The 25,580-nt window shown below is 42.2% G+C and overlaps 3 protein-coding genes and 1 long non-coding RNA gene across 6 annotated transcripts in view; 1 reads left to right on the forward strand and 3 right to left on the reverse strand.

Annotated features, from left to right (window-relative positions):
* ints6l (integrator complex subunit 6 like) overlaps positions 1-14,099 on the reverse strand; it is a 14,856-nt gene extending 757 nt beyond the window's left edge. Inside the window, exons 1-17 of the mRNA XM_032528513.1 lie at positions 13,798-14,099; positions 13,605-13,682; positions 10,453-10,602; positions 8,605-8,694; positions 8,313-8,496; positions 8,051-8,179; positions 6,728-6,891; positions 6,247-6,399; positions 5,918-6,050; positions 5,299-5,393; positions 5,067-5,177; positions 3,650-3,865; positions 3,426-3,552; positions 2,266-2,408; positions 1,899-2,130; positions 946-1,326; positions 299-392 (exon numbers count right to left, since the gene is read on the reverse strand). Coding sequence (XP_032384404.1) covers positions 299-392; positions 946-1,326; positions 1,899-2,130; positions 2,266-2,408; positions 3,426-3,552; positions 3,650-3,865; positions 5,067-5,177; positions 5,299-5,393; positions 5,918-6,050; positions 6,247-6,399; positions 6,728-6,891; positions 8,051-8,179; positions 8,313-8,496; positions 8,605-8,694; positions 10,453-10,602; positions 13,605-13,682; positions 13,798-13,908 — 2,591 coding nt within the window. The 5' untranslated portion in view covers positions 13,909-14,099. The remainder of the gene's footprint in view (positions 1-298; positions 393-945; positions 1,327-1,898; positions 2,131-2,265; positions 2,409-3,425; positions 3,553-3,649; positions 3,866-5,066; positions 5,178-5,298; positions 5,394-5,917; positions 6,051-6,246; positions 6,400-6,727; positions 6,892-8,050; positions 8,180-8,312; positions 8,497-8,604; positions 8,695-10,452; positions 10,603-13,604; positions 13,683-13,797) is intronic.
* The window catches only part of LOC116697215 (uncharacterized), a 142,360-nt gene that overhangs the window by 34,987 nt on the left and 81,793 nt on the right, over positions 1-25,580 (reverse strand). The gene's annotated exons all lie outside the window — the stretch shown is intronic.
* mospd1 (motile sperm domain containing 1) lies at positions 15,668-20,600 on the forward strand. Of its 3 annotated transcripts, XM_032528521.1 has the most exons (6): positions 15,669-15,919; positions 17,384-17,692; positions 18,142-18,217; positions 18,434-18,666; positions 19,586-19,747; positions 19,914-20,600. In XM_032528521.1, the coding sequence occupies exons 2-6, from the start codon at positions 17,539-17,541 to the stop codon at positions 19,943-19,945; spliced, it is 657 nt and encodes a 218-aa protein (XP_032384412.1). In that variant the 5' UTR covers positions 15,669-15,919; positions 17,384-17,538; the 3' UTR covers positions 19,946-20,600. The 3 variants fall into 3 exon arrangements, with proteins under 3 accessions (XP_032384414.1, XP_032384412.1, XP_032384413.1); XM_032528523.1 differs by lacking the exon at positions 19,586-19,747 and having other exon boundaries at positions 15,668-15,919; XM_032528522.1 differs by lacking the exon at positions 15,669-15,919 and having other exon boundaries at positions 17,351-17,692.
* The window catches only part of pabir2 (PABIR family member 2), a gene marked incomplete in the record, with an annotated part of 17,327 nt that continues 12,873 nt past the window's right edge, over positions 21,127-25,580 (reverse strand). The window contains 1 exon segment of the mRNA XM_032528519.1: positions 21,127-22,633. Within this exon segment, the coding sequence (XP_032384410.1) occupies positions 22,495-22,633 (139 nt within the window).

The raw sequence follows: 25,580 nt of genomic DNA on the forward strand, positions 1-25,580 counted from the left end.
TGTGTGTGTGTGTGTGTACTTTAAAACGTATTTGACTTTTTTTCGACTTGTGGCTAAAGCCCATAAACTGACTTTAAATAGTTACCAAGTCGAGTCTTACCTATTATTTAAAAAATAGATAAAAATGAACAACTTACTTGCTTCAAGAAAGGCAATTTTAACGAGTTCTGACGCTTTTATTTTTTGGGGGGAGGGGTAAAAACGACCCGCTTGTTGTTCAACAGGCATGTTCTATGTCAGAGACATTAACTCCTTCACTTAACCCTATACTTGTCTAAAGTGAGTCATTGTTTCTTACCTGATGGCTTCTTTGATAGCATGTTGGATGAAGTACCTTTGGACATCAACTGATCCTTTAACCTGCTGCAGTAGACAGAGTATTGCCTCATAGTCTAAGAAAAAAAACAAAAAACAGAGTTATGAAGAAGTCTATATCCATGACAGTCCACTTTTGGGATTGGTCCTGTGCTGCAGGAAATACTGACGGATGTCCCTCTTTTTGGTCGGATGTCCGTCCCCTTTCTCTGTCTTTGTGTTGGGATTCTAACCTCTGGTGGATTTCTGAGGACTATGGTTACCTGGTCCTCAGATCTCTGCAGGGTAAATCCAGACAGCTAGCTAGACTATCTGTCCAATCTGAGGACTATGGTTACCTGGTCCTCAGGTCTCTGCAGGGTAAATCCAGACAGCTAGCTAGACTATCTGAGTTTTCTGTTGACGACTAAAACTACTTCTGAACGTACACATGTTCAACCAAAACCACTTCCTTCCTGAGACTCGGACTGAGACCCATGAGAATGGTGATTGGTTTAAAGAAATGCTGATAAACCAGAGCATGTTTTCCTCCCATCCCAGAATGCTGTGTAGACTAGCCAGACACCTACTTTATCACCTTAGAATAGCAATGAATGTAATGTGATATGCTACTCCATACTACATACTCACTTCGCCCAGGTTTGCGGACCTCCTTGATGACCTGGCTCTTCAGCTCTGCCTGGCTGCCATCTAGGGGGGGTATGACTATGGTCTCCAACACGGGCGGCTCAGCCTCCGTGTCGTCCAGCTGGCTCTGTGGACTTAGTCGGTCGCAGTTGTGTTTCTCCTCCAGCGGCTGCTCCTCCAGACTATCTTCCACTAGGCTCTCTTCCATCTGGTCCACGTCCTCCCCCTGATCTGCTGCTGCTGGCCCGGCCTTCTCCTCCAGGCTCAGTGGAGACGGGCTCTCTCCTTCAGTGTCCATCTCAGAGGGCCAGACCTCCCCCGACTCAGGCTCAAAAACCCTGTCACCGTTACTCTCGGTGACCCCCACGTTGTTGTCGTCCACTCCTGTGGGGGACAACAAAATAACACATTTAATTCTTGTGTTAAAAACTTTTTCTTACGTTTGTTTCAACACTTTTGACACTTCTTTCAATGTTCAACACTATGTATCACTAACTTATTAATTTTAGTTTTACAGTTAATTTTGGAATTTAAGTTCAATAATATAGGCATTTATAGGAAATTCTACCAATTGTTTGAGTTAGAAAAACAGAAATTAGGAATTATTTAGACTAAAATTAAAGGAATGGATGTTGATGGATAATCCCAGACTGGAATACGTTAACTTTTACTCAATACTATTTCAAAACCACTTCAATTTGTTTCCAAATGCTATAAAATTGAACAAGACGCCCCAAAATGAATGGAAGTAGAGATATGTACTTGCCAAAGAGCGTTGTGTGGAATCAATCATGTTATTTTGGGTAGTTAAAAAGAACATTGATATAGGAAAACGGGTCAATTTGACCCGAGGACAACTTGAGGACAACATGAGGACAACATGAGGGTTAATGCCCTTTGTGCTTCATCAAGGCACATACAAAATAACTCCTGTTCTAGGTACATCATCATCTTACCTTTGTGCTGTGGGATGGGTTTGAGGAGGTTTTGCTGGCCTTGGACTGCTACCGGACTCTTTCCCGCCACCACGTGGTTGGTGCTCGCTGGTGGAGTCTGTGGCCGCCGCAGTAACGGGGACATGCTCCGCCTTCTCTTCATAGTAGTATTGGAGTTGGAATCGCTGGAATTTCCTCTTTTCTTACTTTGAGGGCCTGCAACAAACTCATCTGCCTCATCGATCATCATCCCCTGAGATACAAATATAGGAAAAATAAAACAGTAAAGAATAAAGGGACTAAATATTAAATGACAATATCTCTTAAAAGCCACATTGTGCATAGTAAGTGGTAGTAATTGTAGTATTTTGTGTTGATGTGTTTTTACCTTCTTATCCTGCTTGAAAGGATTCCCAAAGGTGTGCAGGCGTTTAGGTTGGTCGGGGTCGATCTCTCTCAAAGGAGACGGCATCATTTTGAGGTACTCCTGATAGTTTCCCATCTGCGCCACTGGGATACTGTGCAGATAGTCTGACAACCACAGGAACTCTTATCAGTTCAACAAAGTACTGCAATAATTACACAGGATTTCCTATCAATTGCTAGTGCTTCTTTATATTGTTTTGTTTTTTTGATTGATGTGATTTGGGTTTTTGTATCATTCATGTTCATTAACTGGCTCCTGCCAGCTGTGCAGGTCTCAATGCAACCTTCAGACAAATCATTAAAAATTATTTCTTTTGTTTGTTTTAAAGATATTCTTTGGGTTTGTTTGCCTTTATGTGGTAGCAAAGCTGAAGATTGACAAAAAAAGGGCTGACATGCAGCAAAGGGCCGCAGGTCGGAGTCGAACCCGGTGTTGGGTACAACGTTGCATGCATATATGCATGTATATGTGTGCTGTATATTAGTGCTGTCAGTTAAAGTTAAATATTAGTGTGTATATATAGTTTTTCACATGCTTTTGCAACAACTAGTAAAGTTAGAAAAACTGCAACACCCACCGGATCTAGCTAGACCGGAAACACAACAACAGGCACGCTGCACACACGCCGTTTGCCCCCCCCCCAGTCAAATTATTTATTTTACCCTTTTATTGATGCAGTGTTACATTGAGTGAGAGATTACTTGCTCCAAGTGAGAATATTAGTGTGAAATTGAACACTACAGTAGGCTATATGCTGGGGGGGGTCTTGAACACTACAGTAGGCTATATGCTGGGGGGGGGGTCTTAAACACTACAGTAGGCTATATGCTGGGGGGGGTCTTGAACACTACAGCAGGCTATATGCCAATGTTGTTTTCAATAAAAAAACATTTGCACAAAGCGAGCCGGTCCACTTTTCCATGTTGATAAGAGCATTAAAATTATAAAAAATAATGGGACAACAAGACATCAAGGGACATTTAGAATAGATAAAAAATGTGTGATTAACTGCGAGTTAACTATGACATTAATGCGTTTCAATATTTGAATCGTTTTACAGCACTAATGTACATACAATAAGACAACAGTTCCTTTTCTTTAGAGACAGTGGGATTTTATACCTTCATCTTGCCCTCGGATCAGTTTTTGAGACGTCCGCAGCAGATTGGAGCGCATCCGGGTGAGTTGATCCAGAAGGTTCCGTCGCGGGATGTCGTAGGCATTTCGATAAGCTTGAGGTTTTAGATCCTGTGGACACATCAGCATATCCAGTCACAGGAAATCAACCAAGCATTGCATTTTTCCCCCCTCACACAAAGCATGTCATGCCTTTCCAGGAACCTACCTTATTGAGCAGGGCGATCTGGAAGCCAGCGAACTCTTTGAAGTTGATGTCCCCCAGGCGAAGGGGCCCCTCCCCGGTGATTCCCTGCAGCAACTGCTTAAAGTCCCGCCGGTGGGCCAGAGAGAGGGTGTTGGAGTGGTTCTTCACCTTTATGCCAGTTTCTTGAGGAGCCCTCTTCCCCACAGACACGATTAGACGTTCTGATTCCACCTTTGCCTTTAAACCAAGAGACGGGAATACTGTTTAAAGCAGAGACACATCAACGCATTCTGGGTACATTTTGCTTTGTTGATTCTTATCTATTAGTCTTATACGTAAATACTTTAACGCGTAAACAAGCATATGAAAAAAGAAAAATAAGAGTGACGCTTTCTTTTTTTTCACTGTCACTCTTTAGTCTATATCAATGATGTTTCATTTCCTGGATTGTTCAGGTGCCGCCCGAAATTCTGCATGATGTCTCTGTGTTGGCGTTCTAACCTCTGGTGGATTTCTGAGGACTATGGTTACCTGGTCCTCAGATCCTGCAGGGTAAACCCAGACAGCTAGCTAGACTACTGTCCAATCTGAGGACTATGGTTACTGCCTCAGATCTCTGCAGGTAAACCAGACAGCTAGCTAGACTATCTGTCCAATCTGAGGACTTGGTTCCTGGTCCTCAATCTCTGCAGGGTAAACCCAGACAGCTAGCTAACTATCTGTCCAATCTGAGGACTATGGTTACCTGGTCCTCAGGTCTCTGCAGGTTAAATCCAGACAGCTAGCTAGACTATTGTCCAATCTGAGGACTATGGTTACCTGGTCCTCAGATCTCTGCAGGGTAAATCCAGACAGCTAGCTAGACTATTGTCCAACGGAGTTCTCTGTTGCACGACTAAAACTACTTCTGAACGTACACATGTTCCACCAGAACAAGTTCCTTCCTGAGACTATTTTGCAGCGGCACCCAAGAAAATGGTGATTGGTTTAAAGAAATGCCAATAAACCAGAGCAGGTTTTTCTCCCATCCCAATGTTGTGTAGACTAGCCAGACCCTCTGGCAATGCGAGGCTAGTCCCTCTTTAACAATGCTGCATTATGTCTTTATCAATGTAAATAGTATAAACATTGTCTAAATCCTCTACTATGCTCCACAATTAAAATACTAACTTTCATAATTGACTCCTGCGTTCTTTGCACTCTTCAATGCACTATTGCCTCAACCTGTCTATATTGTTTATGTTTAGAGTGTGTATATATTAGTGTGTATATATTGTTTGTTTTGTGGGCCGTTTTTGTATGTGTAAGCACATTGTGAGCAATGATGATCCAAAGCAAAATTCCTCGTATGTGTCCTCATACCTGGCAAATAAAGCTGATTCTGATTCAACATACTAGAACCAAAAAGAGGGAAACTTCCTTGTGTTTGGGTCCTCACCTGCTGGCTGAGCTTCTTCAGGTAAGAGATAACACTGTAACTCAGGCCACAGTCGATGGTGTCTGCAATAAGGTTGGGTGCACCCATCATCCTCAACGCCTTCTTTAAGGGCTGTCAGAAGATAGCAAGAGGAAATTTGTGTTATTGGTAAATTAGTTACACGCAGAAACAATATAAATCCACGTGCTGAGTGTTTACTAAAGGCAGAATAAGTGACCCAGCATTAGTTTACCAAAAGGAAGTATGGAGGCATTGTCTTCAGGTACATCTCAAACGCCTGCCGCCACTTGAGGTTTGGTTTGAGTTTGTGCACTTTAAACAAATCATCTGGAAGGAGAAAAAAAGATAAAATAGTTATATAGAATATAGTTTTAGTATTCTGGATCAGTGACATCCAACTGCAGCTCCTGCTGCTGCTGCAGGGCCTTACACACATTAATATTCAGGGGGCGAGTCAAAAACAAGCATCTAACCAGACACTAATGTTTATCCCTCTATAGCTCTTTATTTCAAAATATCTCTATCTATCTCTATAGTAGGCTATATGCTGGGGGGGGGGGGGTCTTGAACACTACAGTAGACATTGATAAGAGCATTAAAATGAGAAAAAAATAATGGGACAAAAAGATATCAAGAGACATTTAGAATAGATAAAAATGTGACTTAGTTAACTATGACATTAACCGCGATTAAATATTCTAGGTAGTTTATAGCTAAAGATGATTGGGGGATTGCAGATGATGAAGTGACCCAGAAAAGGAAAGCTTTTTAAATTTAATATCAGCTCAGACCCACTGACCCAGCAGTGTCAAGGCCACTTTAAAGGAACAGCTTACTGCCCCATGTCTTACCGAGGAGGGGAAGAAGCACTGGGTAGTTGTAAGGCATGACAAACAGGTTGACACAGGTGAGGGTGGTGCTGGCTTTAAGATAACCAAAGGGCTGCCCCAGGTCATTTTGTTTCCCGCTGCTGTTAACAAACACCTGAGGACAAAACATGGAACATTATGAAGTCAAATGTCATTTGGATTATTGAGTTTAAAAATTGAACTGAAAAGCTAAATGTGAACTGATATTTTGAATACAGCCCTCAATATTTCTGCTTTTCCAGATAAGTCCCGGGGACAACACCACAGACAGTGTGTCAGAGCTAATGGGTGTGTGAAAATATCTACTATACCTGCCAGCACATGTGTGGAGACTTTCTTTCCAAAATGAACTGGGTGAGCGGGGACGGCTCCAGTTCATACTTGTCAAAGGGAAGCTTGTCGATCACCATGGGCTCACAGTCCACACACGAGAAACGCACCACGGGATGTGCAGTGCGAGGTGGCTGGGAGCAAGAGATGGAAATAAGTGAAGAAGTTGTTTGGACTTAGTATGTATCTGTGGTATGGATCCATGTGGTGTCTTTGCGAAGGCAACAAATAATGGAGAGCGCACGATGAGTTTGCAGAGTTGAATACTGCATTGTATTGGCTGTGAGTCAAAGTTACTGACTAATATTAGACAGAGGAAAGGAGGACTGCTGAGAAAAGAGAGAAAGACGGAATATACGAGAGAGAAGGAAAGTATACACAGAAGGTTTGTGTAAAACTTATAAATCCAGTTCAGAATAACACCAAAGGTGTTGCTGAGATATGTTAGGCCTCTCTGCTCACCAGGGAAGGAGAATTCTGGTCCGGCCAGAAGGACTCTGGTATGGGCCAGTGCCCAACTGGAACTCCTGTCTTTGGGTTCGGTCGCACGTAGATGAGTTTGTGGCAACTTTGCCACGGCTGAGGGCCAATGGTTGACACAGGACGACTCGGCTCCACTGAGTTGTCTGTCAAACAAAAAAAAGATATGACATGAGAGAGAACACAATTCTCAACCAAATGAACAATTAATATTAATTCATTAATAGAGTCATGGATATAAATAAGCTTTCATCTTTTTCCTGGCTGTATCGGTTCTCCTTTGAGTGTAAAACTGCACTGTGTTGATCCTCTCTTCTGCTTTCAGCTGGTTTACTGCCCACAGTATCTTTGCTCTAACTAACTGTATGAAATGGAATGAAATCATGTGCTCCGAAACGCTTTTATGCATCTGACTGGGCTTGTGAGTGGTGAAACATGTTGTGTATATCAATATGTAATGACTGCTTCTTTTTTTTAACTTCTGTTCTTAAGTGGTGCTATAAGCGATGTCACACGATTTTTAGGCATTTTTTGTGACATGCTGCCTGTCCCTAGTTTGGCTATCACCAGACCAAGACAAGCTCAATAGATGTGAGATTGAGCGTTGGTCTGGGGGGGTCTGCTCTGTGTTTTCTTTACACAAGAGGAGGGACCAATGGGCATAGTTCAAATGACTCTGCACGCAATTGGATAGTCCTTCAACCAATCAGACCAACGAGCCGGGTGACGTAGAAGCGACAGCGGCACCAACGGGCTGCTGTGCTTCGGTTGCCGCCATGTTGAAAGTAAACAAGGAGCTGCTTGGTCACTTCTCTATCGTCATGGTGTTAAACCGGCCAATAGCGCGCCAGGTAGATAAGCCAGTTTGTAATTGGTTCCTGCAAAATTGTGAACTGAAGCAGGAGAATTAATTGTGCAAGTTTCCAGGCCGAGCTGCAGGGAGAAATCAAATCACCAGCAGAGTGGGCGGGGCTTACCCAGTCTAAACTTATCCCCTGAACACACTATCTGTAGTAACAAAAACAAAACTGTGCCAACCTGCACCAGCAAACATAACAAACATCTTCCAGCCATATAAATTAACAGACAAGAGACGGAAGGGAGGGGGGGGGGGGACGGGATGAGGAGGAGGGAGGGGAGGAGGAGGGGCGAGCCAGCCTCAGTTTTGTTTGGACATAACAACAAGTGCCGTCACCCGACATCGCTTAGAGCTCCTTTAAAACTTTGTAAGTGTGTCCATAATAACTGTGAAGGCAGGATTTACACAAAAGTTGTTGCCTTGTGTGTATTCAGCGTGCCACTCACCTTCCCCAACGAGAGGCGGATCTAACCCTGTCTTCTCAAAATTGATGACGACACCACTTTGAACCTTTTGGACCAGAGACTCTAGACACTGGTTCAACATCCTCTGTGTCCGCACACAGTACGATCGCCCTGAGAGAGAAAAACAGGAGGCGCAATTTAATTTATATGCAATAGAATGAATTATTACAGACACACAATGATGAAAATAAATGGTGGTGTGGATACCGGACAAAAGGGTTGCAAAAGGAAAAAAATGGCAAACCTCCAGTGACTTCACACATCTGGGTGATGGCAGACTCATCTGTGGGGACGCTACCAAGCTGCTCGGTGTCTGGTGTGGCAGCTCCCGGCAGCCTCAGCACCAACGCGAACAGACGCTGGTCCCAGCGGAAGGGCTCCTTGGTCAGCTCGCTGCCCGCCAGCGGAGAGTTCAGAGGCAGGTGCAGCTGCACAACCGACCGGGTAAAGAAAGGAAAAGGACGATGGGAGAGATCACACATCACATTGCTACAAACAGTACATAGTAGCACTACGGCGTGGGCTTCAGCTCTCACCTCATCTGGCACCCCAGAGCTCTGAGTAAGTTTGTTCCCGTCAGTGATAGTGATGATCACAGATGGCTCGAGGAAGAAGGGGTTACGGCCCTGAGAGGAAACAGTAACATTCAGCAATTAAATTCAAGCAGACAGTGACCCCATTTATTATCACCAGTCTGCTTTCTTTACACTGAGACGCAAAACAAACACAGCGGCCTGCAGTGAAAAGTTGAGACCAACTTTTTGACACCATGTCGGGCTGCCGAGGCCGGTCATGTAACCCGCGAACAGATATGTCAGACAGTTTTGAGGCGATGTGAGAGTCCCGTACAGAAAACAGGAAACATCACTGCCACAGGAAAGTTATAAATCACTATGAGGATAAAACAAAAAAAGCTAAATAAAAGCATTTAACTTCCCAGGAGTTTGAGTAACAGCTGGTTGTTCGCCAAACAACAAAGCACAGTCCCTTCCTCTCTTTTCCTTCTCCTTTTCTCTGAACTAAAGCTGCATTCAAGTGCAGTCGGGAACTTCAAGGGCTATAAACAACTTGACAGAAACAGGAATTGTGAAATATAAAGTCTACATTGGGGGGGGTTAAAGAACACAACAGGACGTCACACAAATGGGCCGTTTCAGTGACACTCACACACCGCCACACAACCCTGCGGAAAATTGCCGGATCCCGTTTTGGCTATGGCAAAATACCGGTCTACTATTTAAACTTAAACACAGTATTTCATATGGCATTAGCTTCACACCTCTGATAAGCTCCTGAGTACTAACTGTGTGTTGCAGCTTTTAATCTTCGCCTTGTGTCAGAATGCATCTGTAAGCTGCAGGGTGTCCTTGTGTTACATTTAAGGACAGAGGCCTCCGCCACTGTGCTGTAGGGGTCAGTCTTGTCTAACTCAAACGCACAGAATGCTTCAGTAGATTTTTACACACACACACACACACACACACACACACACACACACACACACACACACCACACACACACACCACACACACACACACACACACACACACACACACACACACACACACACACACACACAGAACTCGTGTCACTACTTGAGCGTAATAATCTTCTTCTGATTCGAAACGATGTGTGTGTGTGGAGCTGACACCCGTGCTACGACTGGGAAGACAGAGTGGATTAGGCTGCAATTAAAAGTCAATATTCTTCTCTTTGTCTCACGGTAAACGAATAAAGAAATGGCAGCGGAAAGCTTTGCTACAATCATTATCAAACCCGTCGTTTGTCCAGGGAAAGTCCACATATTCTGTTTGTGTTGGCGGAATCCGAAAAGCCTGGTTTTACACTCCATTACCAGCTGGTCTGTCACAACTAGTTTTGTTTTGTCTACAATCCCCAGTTTGAAAAATCCAGCAAGGCACTAACAAGAAAAGCCACACATATGTTTCATATCGCTGTAACCCTATTATTAATAGTTTTTACTAACACAACCAATCCACCACTAAATATGGCACACCACTGTTTTGTCAATCTGTGTGTGTAAGGTGTTTAATGTGTTGGGCAGCAACAACAACACAAACTATTGTACTATTGTTGTCTATTGTATAGTGGCCTAATAAATAAATGTATGGTGCTCAAAATGTCAGGAAATACTAAGTGTCAATGTGTAAAATTACTTCAATGATTGATTTATAACCAAAATAGTTGACAATTATTTTTGATGATCGCCTGATCAATTAATTGATTTCAGCGCTATTTGAAATGACTGTTAAGTCTTTTTTAACTACTATGGATATTATGCAGAGCAGTTCTACTTTTCTCTTATAGCAACAGATGGGACTGCTACTAAAGAAATACGTGATAGGGTATTGGCGCCCGGATACCTGTCCGTAGTTGTCGATGCCCGAGACCAGGCGGTTGAGGTTGAGCAGGTCGAAGGCCGTGCGGAGGGCGTGACCTAACGTAGTCAGCCCAGACGCCTGCAGGTTCTTCAGCTCGCACATGAAGGTGGCATGGTTCTCCTTCCAGCCTGCCTGAAATGCAAACATGGACAGTGCTGAATGGAAATGCCCAGCAAACAGCTGTACCACGGAGTGGCAGAGGAGGCCTGAAGTTACAGTGCATAGTGAACAGCCACAAACCAAAATAGATCCACACCCACAGATACCCATACTCTGTGATTACAAAGAAAAAAATGTGTTTTCTTTCACTGACAACCACAAACTGATCACCTCAAGGAAGTGACTGCCACCTTTGTTAAAAGGAGTTCTTAGCAACCCGTTGATTATGTGCAACATGACATAACAGTAACCATGAAATTAGATCATCTTGTGTCAAGCTCTGGGAATGGAAGATAATAGTGTTGAGAATCAGGCCCACATTTGAGCTGGATGGTGCTGTTTAAGAAAGAAGTCTCATTTCATACATGACAAGCATCCAAAAATACTCTTCCCAATGCTGCCTGTCCTCTGTGACGGAGATATACTCCCACAGGAGAGGATGTGAGTGGGTAACTGCTCTCCAGTGGGGTCAAGCCTTTGATACTGCAGCAACCTGCAAGCTATACCACTTCCTTTATTAGTAGAGAAAAGGGGGGAGATGATGAGAAATGTGCACTGTGTTTACATATGCTCTTAATCTGGATTATCATGGGATATCATTCCAAAGCCATGACTTGGGTTAAATTCCTAGAAAAGCTCAGTGTTACACGACGTTAGATAAATATGATACACAAGCAACATCACTGAGCAGCTGAGGAAAAACTCAAGGTGGAAACACATTCACACAGGTCGGAGAAAAGTATTCATCTAGACATAAAACTCAACACTCAATAATTCAGACTGCAGAATATTTTTACATTTCCTCTCACCTCACCTCTCTCACTCTACTTCAACAATGTCTTGCCTCTGTAACAGTGCCATCAGGGCAGCCCCATTCAGTATAACCTTGTCCTTTCATTATAATCCTCAGTGCACAAAGCTGACAGAAACAACAAAGGAGAAGGCAAGGAAGACAAAGAAGAGGACGAGCAGAGGGAAGAGGCGTTGAAGACAGACTTCACAGCACTTTCTTAGATTATTTAGCTTAATGGTTATACACCTGACTAATTCAGTGGGACGCATGAAGCAATGATCTGGACTTGGATAATACTGCAAGGTCAATGACTGAGTGAAGTACATGAATAACAGCATCCACTCATAAGGTTCTGTTATAGCAAAGGAGGAAGATTAAAAAATATTAAAGTATGCAATGAGAGTTAAGGGCACTGAGCTCAAAAGGGTCCTCTTGGAGATCAATGAGTCACATATAGCCTGGCAGTTATTTTGCATTTTGCACGGCTTTAAATAAATAATCATAAAAGCAAGACATGCATTAGTTAACGGAAAAACAAAGTACCATGACAAATGTTGTTCATTAAATATTCTATTTAAAACAAAAGGAAGTAGCTAGTCTTCAAAAATAGCTTTGCTTAGCTATCAAAAGCTAGGGTTATATTAATATCTTTACGTGAAAAAACATTTAATTTGATATTTTTACGAGTTGATTCAAAATTTAGTAAAAATGCAAGAAGCCCTAGAATGTAAATAATAGTCAAAAGTATAATTGAATACATAAATTATAGTGAGTTAAATATATAATTGACTGTACAAGACAAAAAAGCTCTATTTATACCTCTATTAATCAGCTGATGAAATAAAAAGTATTGATTTTACACCCTGAAGCCCAATTTTTCAACTCACGTCTATATTCTCACCCCTAGCACATGTTTAATTATTCATTTCCCAATTTTTACTTCCCACTTGTACGATAATTAGAAGTGCATCCCTACTGCCATGGCAAATTAAAGATGAGTGTAAAATATTATACTATATTATTTGTATTTAGTTACCATGAGATAGACTTATGTTATGGCTTCTGGTTTAAAAAAAGAGCCGCAGCTGTTGTTAATGGTGCAACAAAGGACAGAAAAGTACTATAAAAACAAGAAATATGGAATAAGCCGGCCATTATATGTCACTTTTAACTTGCATGGTACTTAATAACATGCCTCTGTATCCACTTCTAAACCTGAAACCAGCTACAGGAATTAAAGATGAATTAATAAATTACTTTCCCGCTCGGGCATTTTGTAATTTTAGTTATGAGGCGTGCAAACTGCTTTACAACTTTACAAGGGAAGCAAACTTTTGTCTATCCCATGTCTTCAGGTATGAATGACATGGGATGGAGTAAGGACTGCAATGCATGATGTGTTGAGAGTAGCAGACCGGTGTTTGTGGACAGAGTTAGACAACCTGAGTCCTAATACAGACCAGCCACTAAAGCAGATCAGGGACTTCAGGGGTTTATGTGGGTACTAAGAACTGTACTTTATTGGGCATGAAAAGCTCTTAAAGAGATATGTGCCAGGCCATAACCATGCAATTGATTACTGGTGAGGATAGCTTTGTTGACGTGAAACCCCTGAAATTATTGTGATTTGCATGTGTGTTTGGGTTGTTTTTGTCCTAATATGTGTGTGTGCGTATGGAAACTAGAGAGTGCTTAGCCCTTAAGCTTATATAGTATCGGTATGACAAATAATTATCATATGAATGATGATGTTTTTTTTTTTTTAGCGGACTCACATGAAAAAAAAACTCATGATGAAGAGGGCTTATCAACTTTCAGACCAGACTGGCCAATGGTAATGCGTGGATGATGCAAAGAGAGGAGGACAGGATGATTGGCGGGCTCTTTAGCCAATCGATACGTTGTACTTTCAAAAAAAGAGCGACGTCACGGGCGATAATAAATCTCTCCGCCTCCATCTCAACGCCCGAGACTTTTCTCAACACAAAAGCAAAATGTCCGCTGGATGGTCGGAGGCAGTGCAGCTCCGGGTCTGCGGTTATTTGGAGCAAAAAATAGGCCGTTTTTTCGCCACCGGGAAGCCGCCCAACACTGACTACAAACCAGAAGGACAATAAAGTCTCACTGACAGAAAAATACGTTCGACTGGTGAAATATAAAAATTGTATCAGTTGCTAATTACCTTCACTCCGTATGGTGGATCATCGAATGTAACTAGCATGTACCTGTCGCCTCTACTAGCCGGGTCTCGGGCACGCAGCTGTCAAAAAAAGAAAACCAAAACAACAATTAATGTCGACCGATCTTGTCCAAGGAACCCTAAGCACACCAAAGGTGCACACTTGCTGAAAAGTCGGGGTAAAATCATTCTTTACCTTCATAAAGACCTCAACCGCGCCTTTAGCAACGTCCAGATACGTCGTACCCAAATAAGTGCGCTGATTCATAGAGGCGGACGTGTCTAACAGGAAAAGTAAAATAGGCATTTTAAATGTAAAGCCGCGGTTGTATGCTTTTCTAAAATTTCTGTTATCCACATGTGACCTATCGTGCGGCCAAACAGTGCACACATGTGTGTGTATATATTTGATATAATAAGCCCCCCCTCCAGAAGAGGGCCGTTGCCTCTGCTCTCTCTCTATCTGCCTTTCTAGAGCTCTGCCTCGGCTCGCGCTGTTCAACTTCTGCTCCTAACCGAATGGAACGCCCCGCTTCCTCCACTGCGGCGCCATTGGCTGAGTCCCATTCCATTGACCACGCCCCCTATGATATATAAATATATAACGAGGTCGAGGAGTTGGCGTGTCTGTAAACACTACATCCGCCTACCCTTTTAATTGTGTGTGTGTGTTATGTGTATATATATGATATATATATGTATATAATATATATGTATATATATATATATCATATATATACACAATATATCTATTATAAAATATTATAATTATATCTATATATGTATATACATATATATATAATATATATATATAATGAACGAGTGGGTATTCAACAGTATGGTTATTATTGCCTGGTGTTGTGTATGTAATCCTTTCCATAAAGTAGCCTATCTTTCTGGCATGAAACCGGACAACTGATCACGTTGTAGCTGTAATATATATCATATTTATAGACTTGAAATTTCTTGAAATGTCTTGCCAACTCCCTCGCATCCCCGCCCCAGCACCCCCCCCCCCCCCCCCCCCCCCCCCCCCCCCCACCACCCTCTCCTCCTCTCTCTCTAACGCACACACGCACACACAAACACAACCCTCTCTTTCTCTGATGCTCTCTTCTGTCACTCTCTTGCTTGCTGCGTTCAAGGCGCCTCAAAAAGCAGCAATTCTCCTCTTAAACAGAACAAAACAAGAACACGTGCAGTTTAGTTACATGGCCTAACCAAGTGAACGCAATATTTTAAGTTGTGTAAGTTTATGAATCAATTGTCATACCAACGGTTTATGCATTTTGTGCTGTAATGGCAGCATTCAGGGAAAATGCACATTTAGGGTAAAACACAGACACTATGTATTCAAACAGACCACCTAAACGTATTATAGTGGAAATATACCAGTGGAAAAGTCACTTCCACAATCATACCTCTAAAATCATCAAAGTGCCGAGCTGCCTGTTATGCATTTGCTCTCATTATTATAATAAATCCCACAGCACATGAGGGCAGCATCGCTGTTACATTGGAGGTAATCTTGTTCTGTCGTTCTAACACTTAATCAAATACCTTACCATTAAATCACAAATGACCACAACCCTATGTTTATTATAGACTCAGACCTTATTAACAAAAGAGATGAGGGGAAAAAAACTCATAGATTTAAAGGTCAGTGGAAAGTCAACCCCAGAATAACGTTACCTGCAGATGAAGACCATTATATATATATATATATTCAGAATACTATGTATACTGAATATACTATGTTACAATTTCACTGTATTTTTTCATTTGCTGTGCCTAAAAGCAGGTTGGATGAAGAATATAGCCTGGCCCTATGTATTTTATGAGTGATACGTAACATGCATATGCATGTAAGTTAGACGATTTATCAACAACCTGAGTCTAATATAGGCTGGTACTTATTTATCTGTCAGTGCATTGTGAAATAGCATCATAAACGATATATCGACATCGTATATAAACGACATCGTGGTGATAATACTTAAACAAAACATTGTTGAACTACTTTGTATGATTAACAGGTGCAGTTGACAACTAATCCGCATGTATGACCGAATTTGCGTGATTTAGGCCGTCTATGCTTAATGTTTTCCGCAAAGTGTTGAAGTTATTACAAACAGTTCTTCTTGCCTGGAGTATTTTTCGTCCGCTTTGTTGACGTCTTTCACCCGTCGCCATCCCAGCATGCACTGCGAGCCCTGCAGTATATTATTGACAAAGAAAAAAAAAAAGGCTAGTGAGAAACAACAACAGGGTGGTGGTAGCAGCACGGACGTTACACGAAACCGTGTGCTGACGACAAGGTAAAGTCTCGCTCTCGGTTTTGTCTTGAAATAAAACAACTTTGTGTTTTATCTTCTGTAATGACAAAGCGTGTAACGTTAAACTACGTTAAGTGGCTACTAGCTAACATCTGGGGGTTTCCTAGCCGGCTAACGCTAGCTAATGGCAGCTAACGGCTACTATTATACAGCGTTAGCATTGCACCTTAACACTGTGTTATTATACAGTGTGAGCAAATAAAAGCAGTCAAACTGCACAATTCAGCTAGAGAGTAACCCAATTTATGGTTGAATTTTGTTCTAAATCTCCGTGTTGCTATAGCGTTATATATTACCAATATATAATAACATTACGTTGTCACAGCACTGCAAAGGTAACGTTACGTTAGCTTACATTTAAATTTACACGTTATCTTAATACAACAATGGCAAATAACCAGCTAAGTAATTGAACCCCAGATAGTAACACAGCACTAGACCAAAGCTTTGTTGTTGCACAGTAATTAAGTAATACGCTAGTGTTTTTTATGTGTACATGGAGTACAAAATGTGTTGCGAATATACAGTCCATGGTTGCGACACCGCGAAACCGTTTCCTCGAGCTCTATCGTAACCATGTAAACACACCGGGGCACGTGACTAGCCACATGGAGGTTACTTAATCCTGTTTGCCTTGTTAAAATTGAGTTGTTGGGGGGGGGGGGTCGCTGGTTCAAGTCCCTATACGGACTAAGTATGGTGGTGCACTGGTAGCTGGAGAGGTGCCAGTTCACCTCCTGGGCACTGCCAAGGTGCTCTTGAGCAAGGCACCGAACCCCCAACTTCTCGGGGTGCCTTTCCATGGGTAGCCCCCCCCCCCCACACACATCTCTCTATTTAGTGCATGTATAGGTACTGAGCATAGACCGTTAATATTAATATACAGTCTATGGTACTGAGCACGTGTGTGTAGTTCAGGCCTGTGTGTGATGATAATAATGACAGAGTGTAAATTGTAATTCCCCCCTTGCGGGATTATTAAAGTAAAAATTATTATTATTTATTATTATATAAGGTGAATGGCTGGCCATTTCCTTATGCCTTGCTTTGCCGTCAGTTCCTGTTGGATTTGTCTCTTTTAGCTGAATACAAACTTCGAAATTCTTAATTTAATCCAAACAGTACCAAAAAGTCCTGCATTCAAAGTTATTTTAAATAAGTAAAACGTTGTAAAGACTATAAGGCACTCATATTATATATATATATATATATATATATATATATATATATATATGTGTGTGTGCTAGTCTGAAATATTGATGTTGGTATGGACTCAGTTGGAATGTATTAGCTTTATTGTATCTGTAACTATTTGTAAAATATCAAAAGTAACTAAAAACAACAGCTGTTGAATACATAAACGGAAAAGCAAATACAATCTGTCCTCGTGAAATGTAGTGGAATCAAAATGGTGTCACAAAATGTAAATAAGTGTGTCTTCAACAGTGCCCCGTCATGTCTCTGAGGCGATGAGAGCAGGACGTGTCATTTCCACCTAAAGGGAGTTTACACAGCTTGGTACTTTGTGGGGAGAGAGAGAGAGGGGTGGGGGGGCCCAGGCAGACCGTGGACGGGGAAGGGGAAGAGCTCAGCTGGAGCCAATGCAGCAGCAGCATCGACAGCCTGAGCTGGTGGAAGGAAGCCTTCCTGTGTTCGTGTTCCCCACTGAGCTCATCTTCTACGCAGATGAGCAGACGTCTCACAAGCAGGTGCTCACCCTCTACAACCCCTATGAGTTCGCCCTCAAATTTAAAGGTGAGTTGAGTAAAACCCAATCCATTTGGGTTTCCATGTAAACTCTACACCAGGGGTCTTCAACGTTTTCCAGACCAAGGACCCCCAAACTGATGGCGAGATGGAGCGGGGACCCCCTAATTATATATATTGTATAAAATTGTGTTATATCAAACCGGTCCTATAGTGCCATGTGTGCATTGATGACTGAAAGACATCTTCTGCCTCCATTTATCTGTTTACTACAGTGTGTTGAATTCATGTTAATGTGGATTTAAAGACATTTCAATTAGTGGAAAAAATTGCAGGGGGGGGGGGGAATATAAAAAAAAGTCTAATCAACCAAAACTTTCGCGACCCCCATGCAGTACCTCCGCGGACCCCCTAGGGGTCGCGGACCCCCTGTTGAAGACCCCTGCTCTACACCAATTCATCTAGATAATAAGTGTATTTTTTCTTCTTTTTACCAGTGCTGTGCACAGCGCCAAACAAGTACACTGTGGTGGATGCCACCGGAGCCGTCAAGCCACAGTGTTGTGTTGACATGTGAGTTATTTTTTCTGTATGGAATTTTTTATTTTTTCATGCGGTGGTAAAGCACTAATATGTCTCCATATCTTATTCATGAGCTTGTTGATTCCCATCCATGCGGTTTAATTGTTAATTGCTTAATATTCCCGTTGTTTGTCGGATAGTTTTGACCGTATGTTTTGACTTCCCCATCTGATCAAGTCAGGATCCAACTTTTGTATTTCCACACAGCGTGATCCGACACCGAGATGTGCGTGCATGCCATTACGGGGTGTACGACAAGTTCCGGCTGCAGGTGTCTGAGCAGAGTCAGCGGAAAGCCCTGGGTCGCAAAGAGGTGACGGCCACGCTCCGTCCATCCGCCTCCCAGGAGCCGCCCAGCCCCCGGCCCCAAGATGAGGAACGCAAAATCAAAGAGCAGTTTGCAGAAAGCGAGTTTTTTGAACAGACTGCATTTCAGACAGGTAAGAAGACGGACTGTTGTGTGGTCTTACCACTAGATGGAGCCAAATGCTCACACTCAAATTCAGGAACAGGTTGCTTTTTTTTCTGGTCATGAACATACTGTACATATAGTATCTACCTACCTATCTTATCTAGTATTTAAAAAAAAAAGCTATTTGTCTCACAAACATAGTGTGACAATGACATAATAAAATGCATGTAATCGTTTTCACATTTGATTTTGTAGCAAGATACAGTAGGTAGTAGGTACTATACCATGTGTCTTTCCTGGATGAGACCATGTTAACCAGCTTCCTGTTCAGATTATTACATACAAAGGTACATCTTTTGCTGAAGGAAACCCATCGTGCAGGTAATCACTGTCAGGTAGTCATTTAAACTGAAGTACAAGCCAACGCCTCACTGCGTACAAGATCAAATGCATCTTCATTTGTCTTCATGTATTTGCTGTAACTGCATTTACTATTCTGAGTGTATTGTTCATTGTCATAAACCAGATCTTGGGTTGTTTAGCTAAAACAGTCTTTGAGCTCTAGCTTTTTTCCACTGTATCTTGTATTGTCAAACCTACAATGAATTGATCCAACAGAGAACATCTGTCGGTTTACTCAAAAATGTACATATACACACACTTTTTTTTGTTACTCTATATTATACCGCCATTGTTGTCAGAACAAAGAAGATCAAAAATCAGTGAGCCACACCTTTAGAATTACTATGAACACACACTGTAGTTTATTTTTAGTCAATCCCACATACTGCTGTGCTGCTGTAAATGATCAGTAAAGCACCACGTCTGTGCAGGAAAATAGTCCCTAACAATTAAACACCCTTTCCTTCTCTATGAGTAATGTTTGATTAAAAACTACCAGCTGAAAATTGAGTGATGTATCTGATCGCAATGTGTGCACCTGCCAGTGAGCCGTCCTGTTGCTGGAGGACCCAGTCTGCTGACGGTGCTGCTCGGGCTGGTGTGTATGGCCGCCCTGATGCTGCCGACCCTGGGGGAGCAAGAATCTACTGTGCCTGTCTACCTCCACTTAAGTGTTAACAAGAAACTTGTAGCTGCTTATGTTCTTGGTAAGTAAAAAAAAAAAACTCACACAATTGGCCGACAGAATGAGGCTGCATTGTGTGTTAATTATGTTTTATTATGAACTACATTGCTATTGTTTGACATCACATTGTCACAGTATGTGCTAGTTTAACATATAATGTTGCTCTGGTTTTTCTTTGTATATTTTAGGGCTTCTTACAATGGTCATCTTACGCACATGAAGTGCTGTAAGGTACTAGGAGGGGAAATGGATCTCAAGACGAAGAGAACATCCTCACACCAGAGGCACTGCGACGCTTTAATGAGGACAGCTGACAGCAGGGGGACGGGGTACTTATTCAGTTCACCCCGTCCCCTGAAAAATACATTTTACTATACTTGTTTTCAAATCCACATATTTGTTACATACGAAAACTGACATAATACCGAACTGGCACAAACAGCAGAGACCTCCCAGTGTGCAGGTCAAAGGAATGCTAGTCCCTGAACAGGGCCTGTGAAGAAACAGGAGGCCATTCAAAGTGTTGACCTCATATTGCCCATGTCTGTATTTCTATGGCCATTATGTAACTGATGACTATGATTAACTTGAGTGTGAAGGAATCTACATGCAAACATGTATATAAAGCCATTCAAATATTGTTATGGTATTCACCTGTAACCATTATAATATTGATGTTTTAAAGCATTTATATCATAGACGCGGAGGACTAAATGCAGTTATTTGCATGTGTGGATGAGTTTTTATTTTTCCAGCAGTAAGAAGATTTTGTGTCCTCAATAGAAAGATGATCTTTTGAAGCTAATGGTTTGTTTGCAGAACTATATCAATGCTCCATCAATTGATTAATAAAGTCTCTATACTGCTGTCTGGTATAAAATAGATTAAGCTATTTTCTATACTTTACAAGTTGGGTTTGAAGGGTAAAGAGCACATAAGTTGACAATAAGGACACGGTAAGGATTGTTGCTAGTCTCCCTGGGAAATATGTTATTGGTCTGACAATTAAAAACTTGACTTGGCATTGCTTGCATACCTTTTGGTTCTAGAACAGTAAATAATGTTCAGGAATGACAGTCCTATTGTGGCCCGGGGTGCTGTGTTGACATTTTAAATTAGTGTTCCAGGCAAGACTACGTTCTGAATATTCAAAATACCTACATGCAAGTATTAATTAGGTCCTGACGTTTGCAATCACAAGATATGCATAAGCAAATTGTGAGCCATTTTTTGGAGATTACAGCCTTTCTGTTGTACTCGAGTGCCCTGAACGCTCCATAGAATGACTGAAAAAGAATTCCTTTTTCACAGTAACAGGCAATGCCAACTGCTTTCTCCATTTTCTTATTAGTACAAAGGAAAAATACACTTGGAAAAAGTTTTTTTTTTTCTTCTTTTAAGTAAAAGGGCACACTTCCACAACATGATTTACAATCACTTCCTCTTGTACATACACATTAGAAGCTACAGAGCCGTAAAGGGGTTCAGATGTAGACGTTACACAAGGAATATGACACTAGAGCGACAACAGCAGAAAGCAAATTTAGGTGCAAAAAATGTCTCTACATACTGCATTCTTGAATTTTGTTTCATCAAGAAAGTTTCACTTCTGCTCTGCATACACACAGGCTGAAACAAAACAGGATCGAGCATCCTGTGCAAAAAGCTGTTTTAATAAATGTAACCACAGCAGTCTTTCCCCACAATGAGAGATTTTGTTTGTGCTGCATGTTCTAGCAGGCAGTTGATTTGTGTAAATGACAACACAAATGGTTTATTTTAACTGGGGATAGAAACCTATCACCAACCACATCTTAAACATTTTTTCTCATAAATAACATTTCCCCAGCTGAAAGGATACTGAATCATTTCTATACTCTGCTCATCTACAAAACCATCCAGACAAAAACACAGGATACAGAACAACCCTTAGTGTTGAGAGCACACATTACATCCACGATGGACTGCTTGCTGCATTAATTGCTCATCCTAGGCATTTAAAGTTGCAGCAGGTCATGGAAGGGGCCATACCAGTTAAAGTGGAAGGAAAAAAAAAAACCACCACAGTGCATAGCCCATATAAAAATATCTGCTGAAGACATAACTTTGTACAGTATAACGTACGGAAATCTCCACAGGTGTACACCAGAAGTAGTTTAAATCCTTTACAAAAAGCTCTTGCTGTCATCCTGTGCCCACGTTCACCTCACAGCCAATTCCAAACTTAAAACTATGTACGACATTTGACAATGTTAATATGTACATAATTACAAACAAAGCAGAAAAAACAATAAGTTAAATATTTTCTTACAAAATATGCAGAATGTATACATACAAAGGCCTGTGGAAACAGGAAAAATGTACACATCTAAATAGTCTTTTTTTTCTTCTGTCCAGTGCTGAATGTCTCTCTGTAGCGAGGGGAGCTGGTAAGACAAAAGCAGAGCCACTTATGACCACTAGCACTATGAAGCCAAGCACCATCCCAGATCCTGTATTAGCAGCCGGTGCCGTGTCTCTCAGTCGTCGCTAGTTTCACTAGGCTTACCTCTTCCACACTAAAATAATCCATGGCTTTCATTTCCTTAATTCAAAACATATCTTACACCCTCCAAAATGTAGCCATGAAAACAGCCGCTCAAACACAAACATGGAAACTTCCATTTAAATTTAGGTGATGCTGAGATGGAAGGTCTCGGAAGGAAACTGGTTCCCTGGAGAGGGACGTTTTGGCGATTGTCCCTTTCAGTTCGTCTCGCTAGCCCATGCTCACTTTGGGGACAAATCCTGGAGGCAAGCAAAGGGCGAGTTGCTGGACGAGGACGGCGACACTCCCTCCATTTTGCCCGGCGAGTCTGTGGAGGATCCGACGCTGCTGAGACTGCCCTCCAGCAAATCTGGAGAGTGACTGCAAGAAAAAGGCAAGTTCAGCAAGACTGCAGGCTGTCAGAATTGGGACTGTGGCAAAGATCTGCTGTACTCAGGGCTACAGACTTTTTTTTTTTTTTTCCTAGAAGCAGTGTAGACTTGGGGCAGTGGCAGAATTTAGGGGGTTGCACCTTAAATTGACCTGCAATGCAAATGTATGCACATTTCCCCCGTTTTAACTTTATTACAGATAATTGCTTTGGCAATAAATACAGAAACTATCTGCCATCTTGTTTCAGTTAACTTAAACTGAATGGTGCTTAAATGCACATTCAGAAATGGGAAAGGAGAGTATCTAACACGCAGTATGGGAAAAAAATGGTATAGAGTGATGAGCGAGAGAGGAGTTTATGACACTCACAAGCACCATTTGTTTTTACAAGATAAACGGTTAAATATTTAGCAGCCTATTTGTATTTTTTCCTTTCATAGACCGCTCTCTGCTGTTACATTTCTACCTCTCATCCAAGTGAGGGAGCAGTACCGCAGCGTGTAGCAAATGAAATCAGGGAATGCACTGGTAATAAATGATATCCAACAGCTGTGGTGTTCAAATCAAATCCCCGTCCTTTTTGAGACGGAGACCACACGGAGAAAAATGCAGTCGATTTTGTGACGAGACGGAATACTAGTGCTGCTGAGGTTTATCATCACGGCTTCGCCGACCGGAAGTCCACGGGCGGGTTAGGCTGAACAGTGTGGGATGAACACTGCTAACGGCTCATTAGGCCGGATGTCCGCCCCCTTCCTCTGTGTTGGAGTTCTAACCTCTGACAGATTTCGGAGGACTATGGTTACCTGGTCCTCAGATCTCTGCAGGGTAAATCCAGACAGTGCGGAAATAAAATACACATAATAACATCATAAACCATAACATTAATTGTAAGACAATTAAAAAAACAAACCAAAAAAAAAGTACATATCATCATGGAAACTCATAAAATAAAGTGAAAGTTGGTAACGGCACGGCAATTTGATGAATGTCGGTGGCCCTCCCCCCCCCCCGCCTGTCTCAAGGATCCTGTGATAAAGAGCATAAAAAGCCCCCAAATAATCAAATCACTAAAAGAATCAGGTTATTGCCTTAATCAGTCTTAATGAGTCTCTGTTTGCTCTCTGCGAGAGCAGCAGTGTTCTTCCCCCATGCAAACCTCGTGCATGCAGCAACGGCCTAACACACAGCCCCAGACCAGCAACAAGGCTCAAGGGCGCAGCCCTTGTCGCCTTAGGACGCAGATAGACTTTTCTCCATACTAATTGCTTACTGCCGTGTAAATCAAACTCCGAGACTTCTGCTCTCTCGCCCACATGCCCGCCTACAATGCATCATCAGCGCCTTCGAATAAAATACTTCATTCACTACCCTATATTGCTTCTGTTGGGAAAGATTACAGACTCCATGGTCATTCTCTGTGTTCCACACCACCACCCTTTTCCAAAATGTTGTGTGCTCAGGCCTTGGACTTCGCAACTCCCCCCCCCAACTCATCCCTACTCCCTCACCCTTCCCTCCACTAAACTCAAATATTTCAACCCTCCTTAAACCCACTCTCTCAACTCCATATCCCCTCTACATCAATCTTGTGACTTTTTCCCTCTGTCATCCTACATTAATACTCTAATTCACTTCTTTATATTGTCTCCACCAGCTTAACTCCGAATCTACCTTCTGTTCTTTCCTCCCTTCCACCTCTTTCTTCCCAGGAGTGCCCTTGACGGTGCTTCACCTGGCTTCGGTGGTTATTATATTCTCCTTACTTGTTCAGGTTTTGGTTGGTTCCCTTTTGACTCGGTTGCAGGCGAGATGCGGGGACGGGAGAGTCAGCGGGAATGAGGCTTGTTCTGCCTATGGGGTGTTTTGTGTTGGGTTGTGGGAGGAGATTGAGCTTCTTACCATGCTGTCCCCCGTCCGTAGGGGTTATTCGAGCGGTCGAGCGCTCTTCAGGTCCTGTAATGAGTCGGCTTCATACAACAAAAAATGTTCAAAACAACAGTGGTTCCAAAAAGCACACAGGTTAGGAAGGATCAGCCACGGGTTCAGGGGGTGAATGATAGGCTCCGGGAAGAGAGTGGATTTTATCATGAGTCTGTTAAAAAATAATAATAAGTTAATTCATAAACCAGGTTGAAGGATAGATCACGCGTGGAGTTGGATAGGGACAGGGACGGGTCAAGTCCCCATACGGACCAACGTACAGAGTGTGGATTGTAGTGAAGAGATGCAGTTCTCTGGGCACTGCCAGGTGCTCTTGAGCAAGGCACCGTACCCCCCCCCCAACCGCGCTGGTCAGCTGGCAGCCCCCCCCACTCTGACATCTCTACATTGTGCATGAATAGGTCCTGAGCATGTGTGTGTATTTCAGACTGTGTGTAGTGATTACAACAAAAAACAGTGTAAATTGTAATTTTCCCACATGGGGATCAACAAACAGAAAAACACTTTTTTTTTTTTTTTTTTTAATGTTCAAAATGAACTTTGTTTTAAGGGTTAGATGAAGAAAAAAAAACATGCTGGTGCTAAATAGTCTCGGGAAGGAAGTTGTTGTGGTGGAACGTGTGTACGTTCAGAAGTAGTTTTAGTGTGCAACAGAAAAACTCAGATTGGACAGATAGTCTAGCTAGCTGCTGGATTCCCTGCAGAGACCTGAGGACCAGGGAACCATAGTCCTCAGATTGGACAGAAGTCTAGCTAGCTGTCTGGATTTACCCTGCAGAGACCTGAGGACCAGGTAACCATAGTCCTCAGATTGGACAGATAGTCTAGCTAGCTGTCTGGATTTACCGCAGAGATCTGAGGACAGGTAACATAGTCCTCAGATGGACAGATAGTCTAGCTAGCTGTCTGGATTTACCCTGCAGAGATCTGAGGACCAGGTAACCATAGTCCTCAGATTGGAAGTAGTCTAGCTAGCTGTCTGGATTTACCG

The sequence above is a fragment of the Etheostoma spectabile genome, chromosome 10 (genome assembly GCF_008692095.1).
Source record: "Etheostoma spectabile isolate EspeVRDwgs_2016 chromosome 10, UIUC_Espe_1.0, whole genome shotgun sequence".
Taxonomy (NCBI): Eukaryota; Metazoa; Chordata; class Actinopteri; order Perciformes; family Percidae; genus Etheostoma; species Etheostoma spectabile.

Excerpts from the sequence above, each read along its gene's own strand:
- mospd1 (XM_032528521.1), top strand. The coding sequence starts at position 17,539 with ATGCAGCAGCAGCATCGACAGCCTGAGCTGGTGGAAGGAAGCCTTCCT. Across the intron at positions 17,693-18,141 it reads GTTCGCCCTCAAATTTAAAG|TGCTGTGCACAGCGCCAAAC; the intron begins GTGAGTTGAGTA and ends TCTTTTTACCAG. Across the intron at positions 19,748-19,913 it reads TGTAGCTGCTTATGTTCTTG|GGCTTCTTACAATGGTCATC; the intron begins GTAAGTAAAAAA and ends TGTATATTTTAG.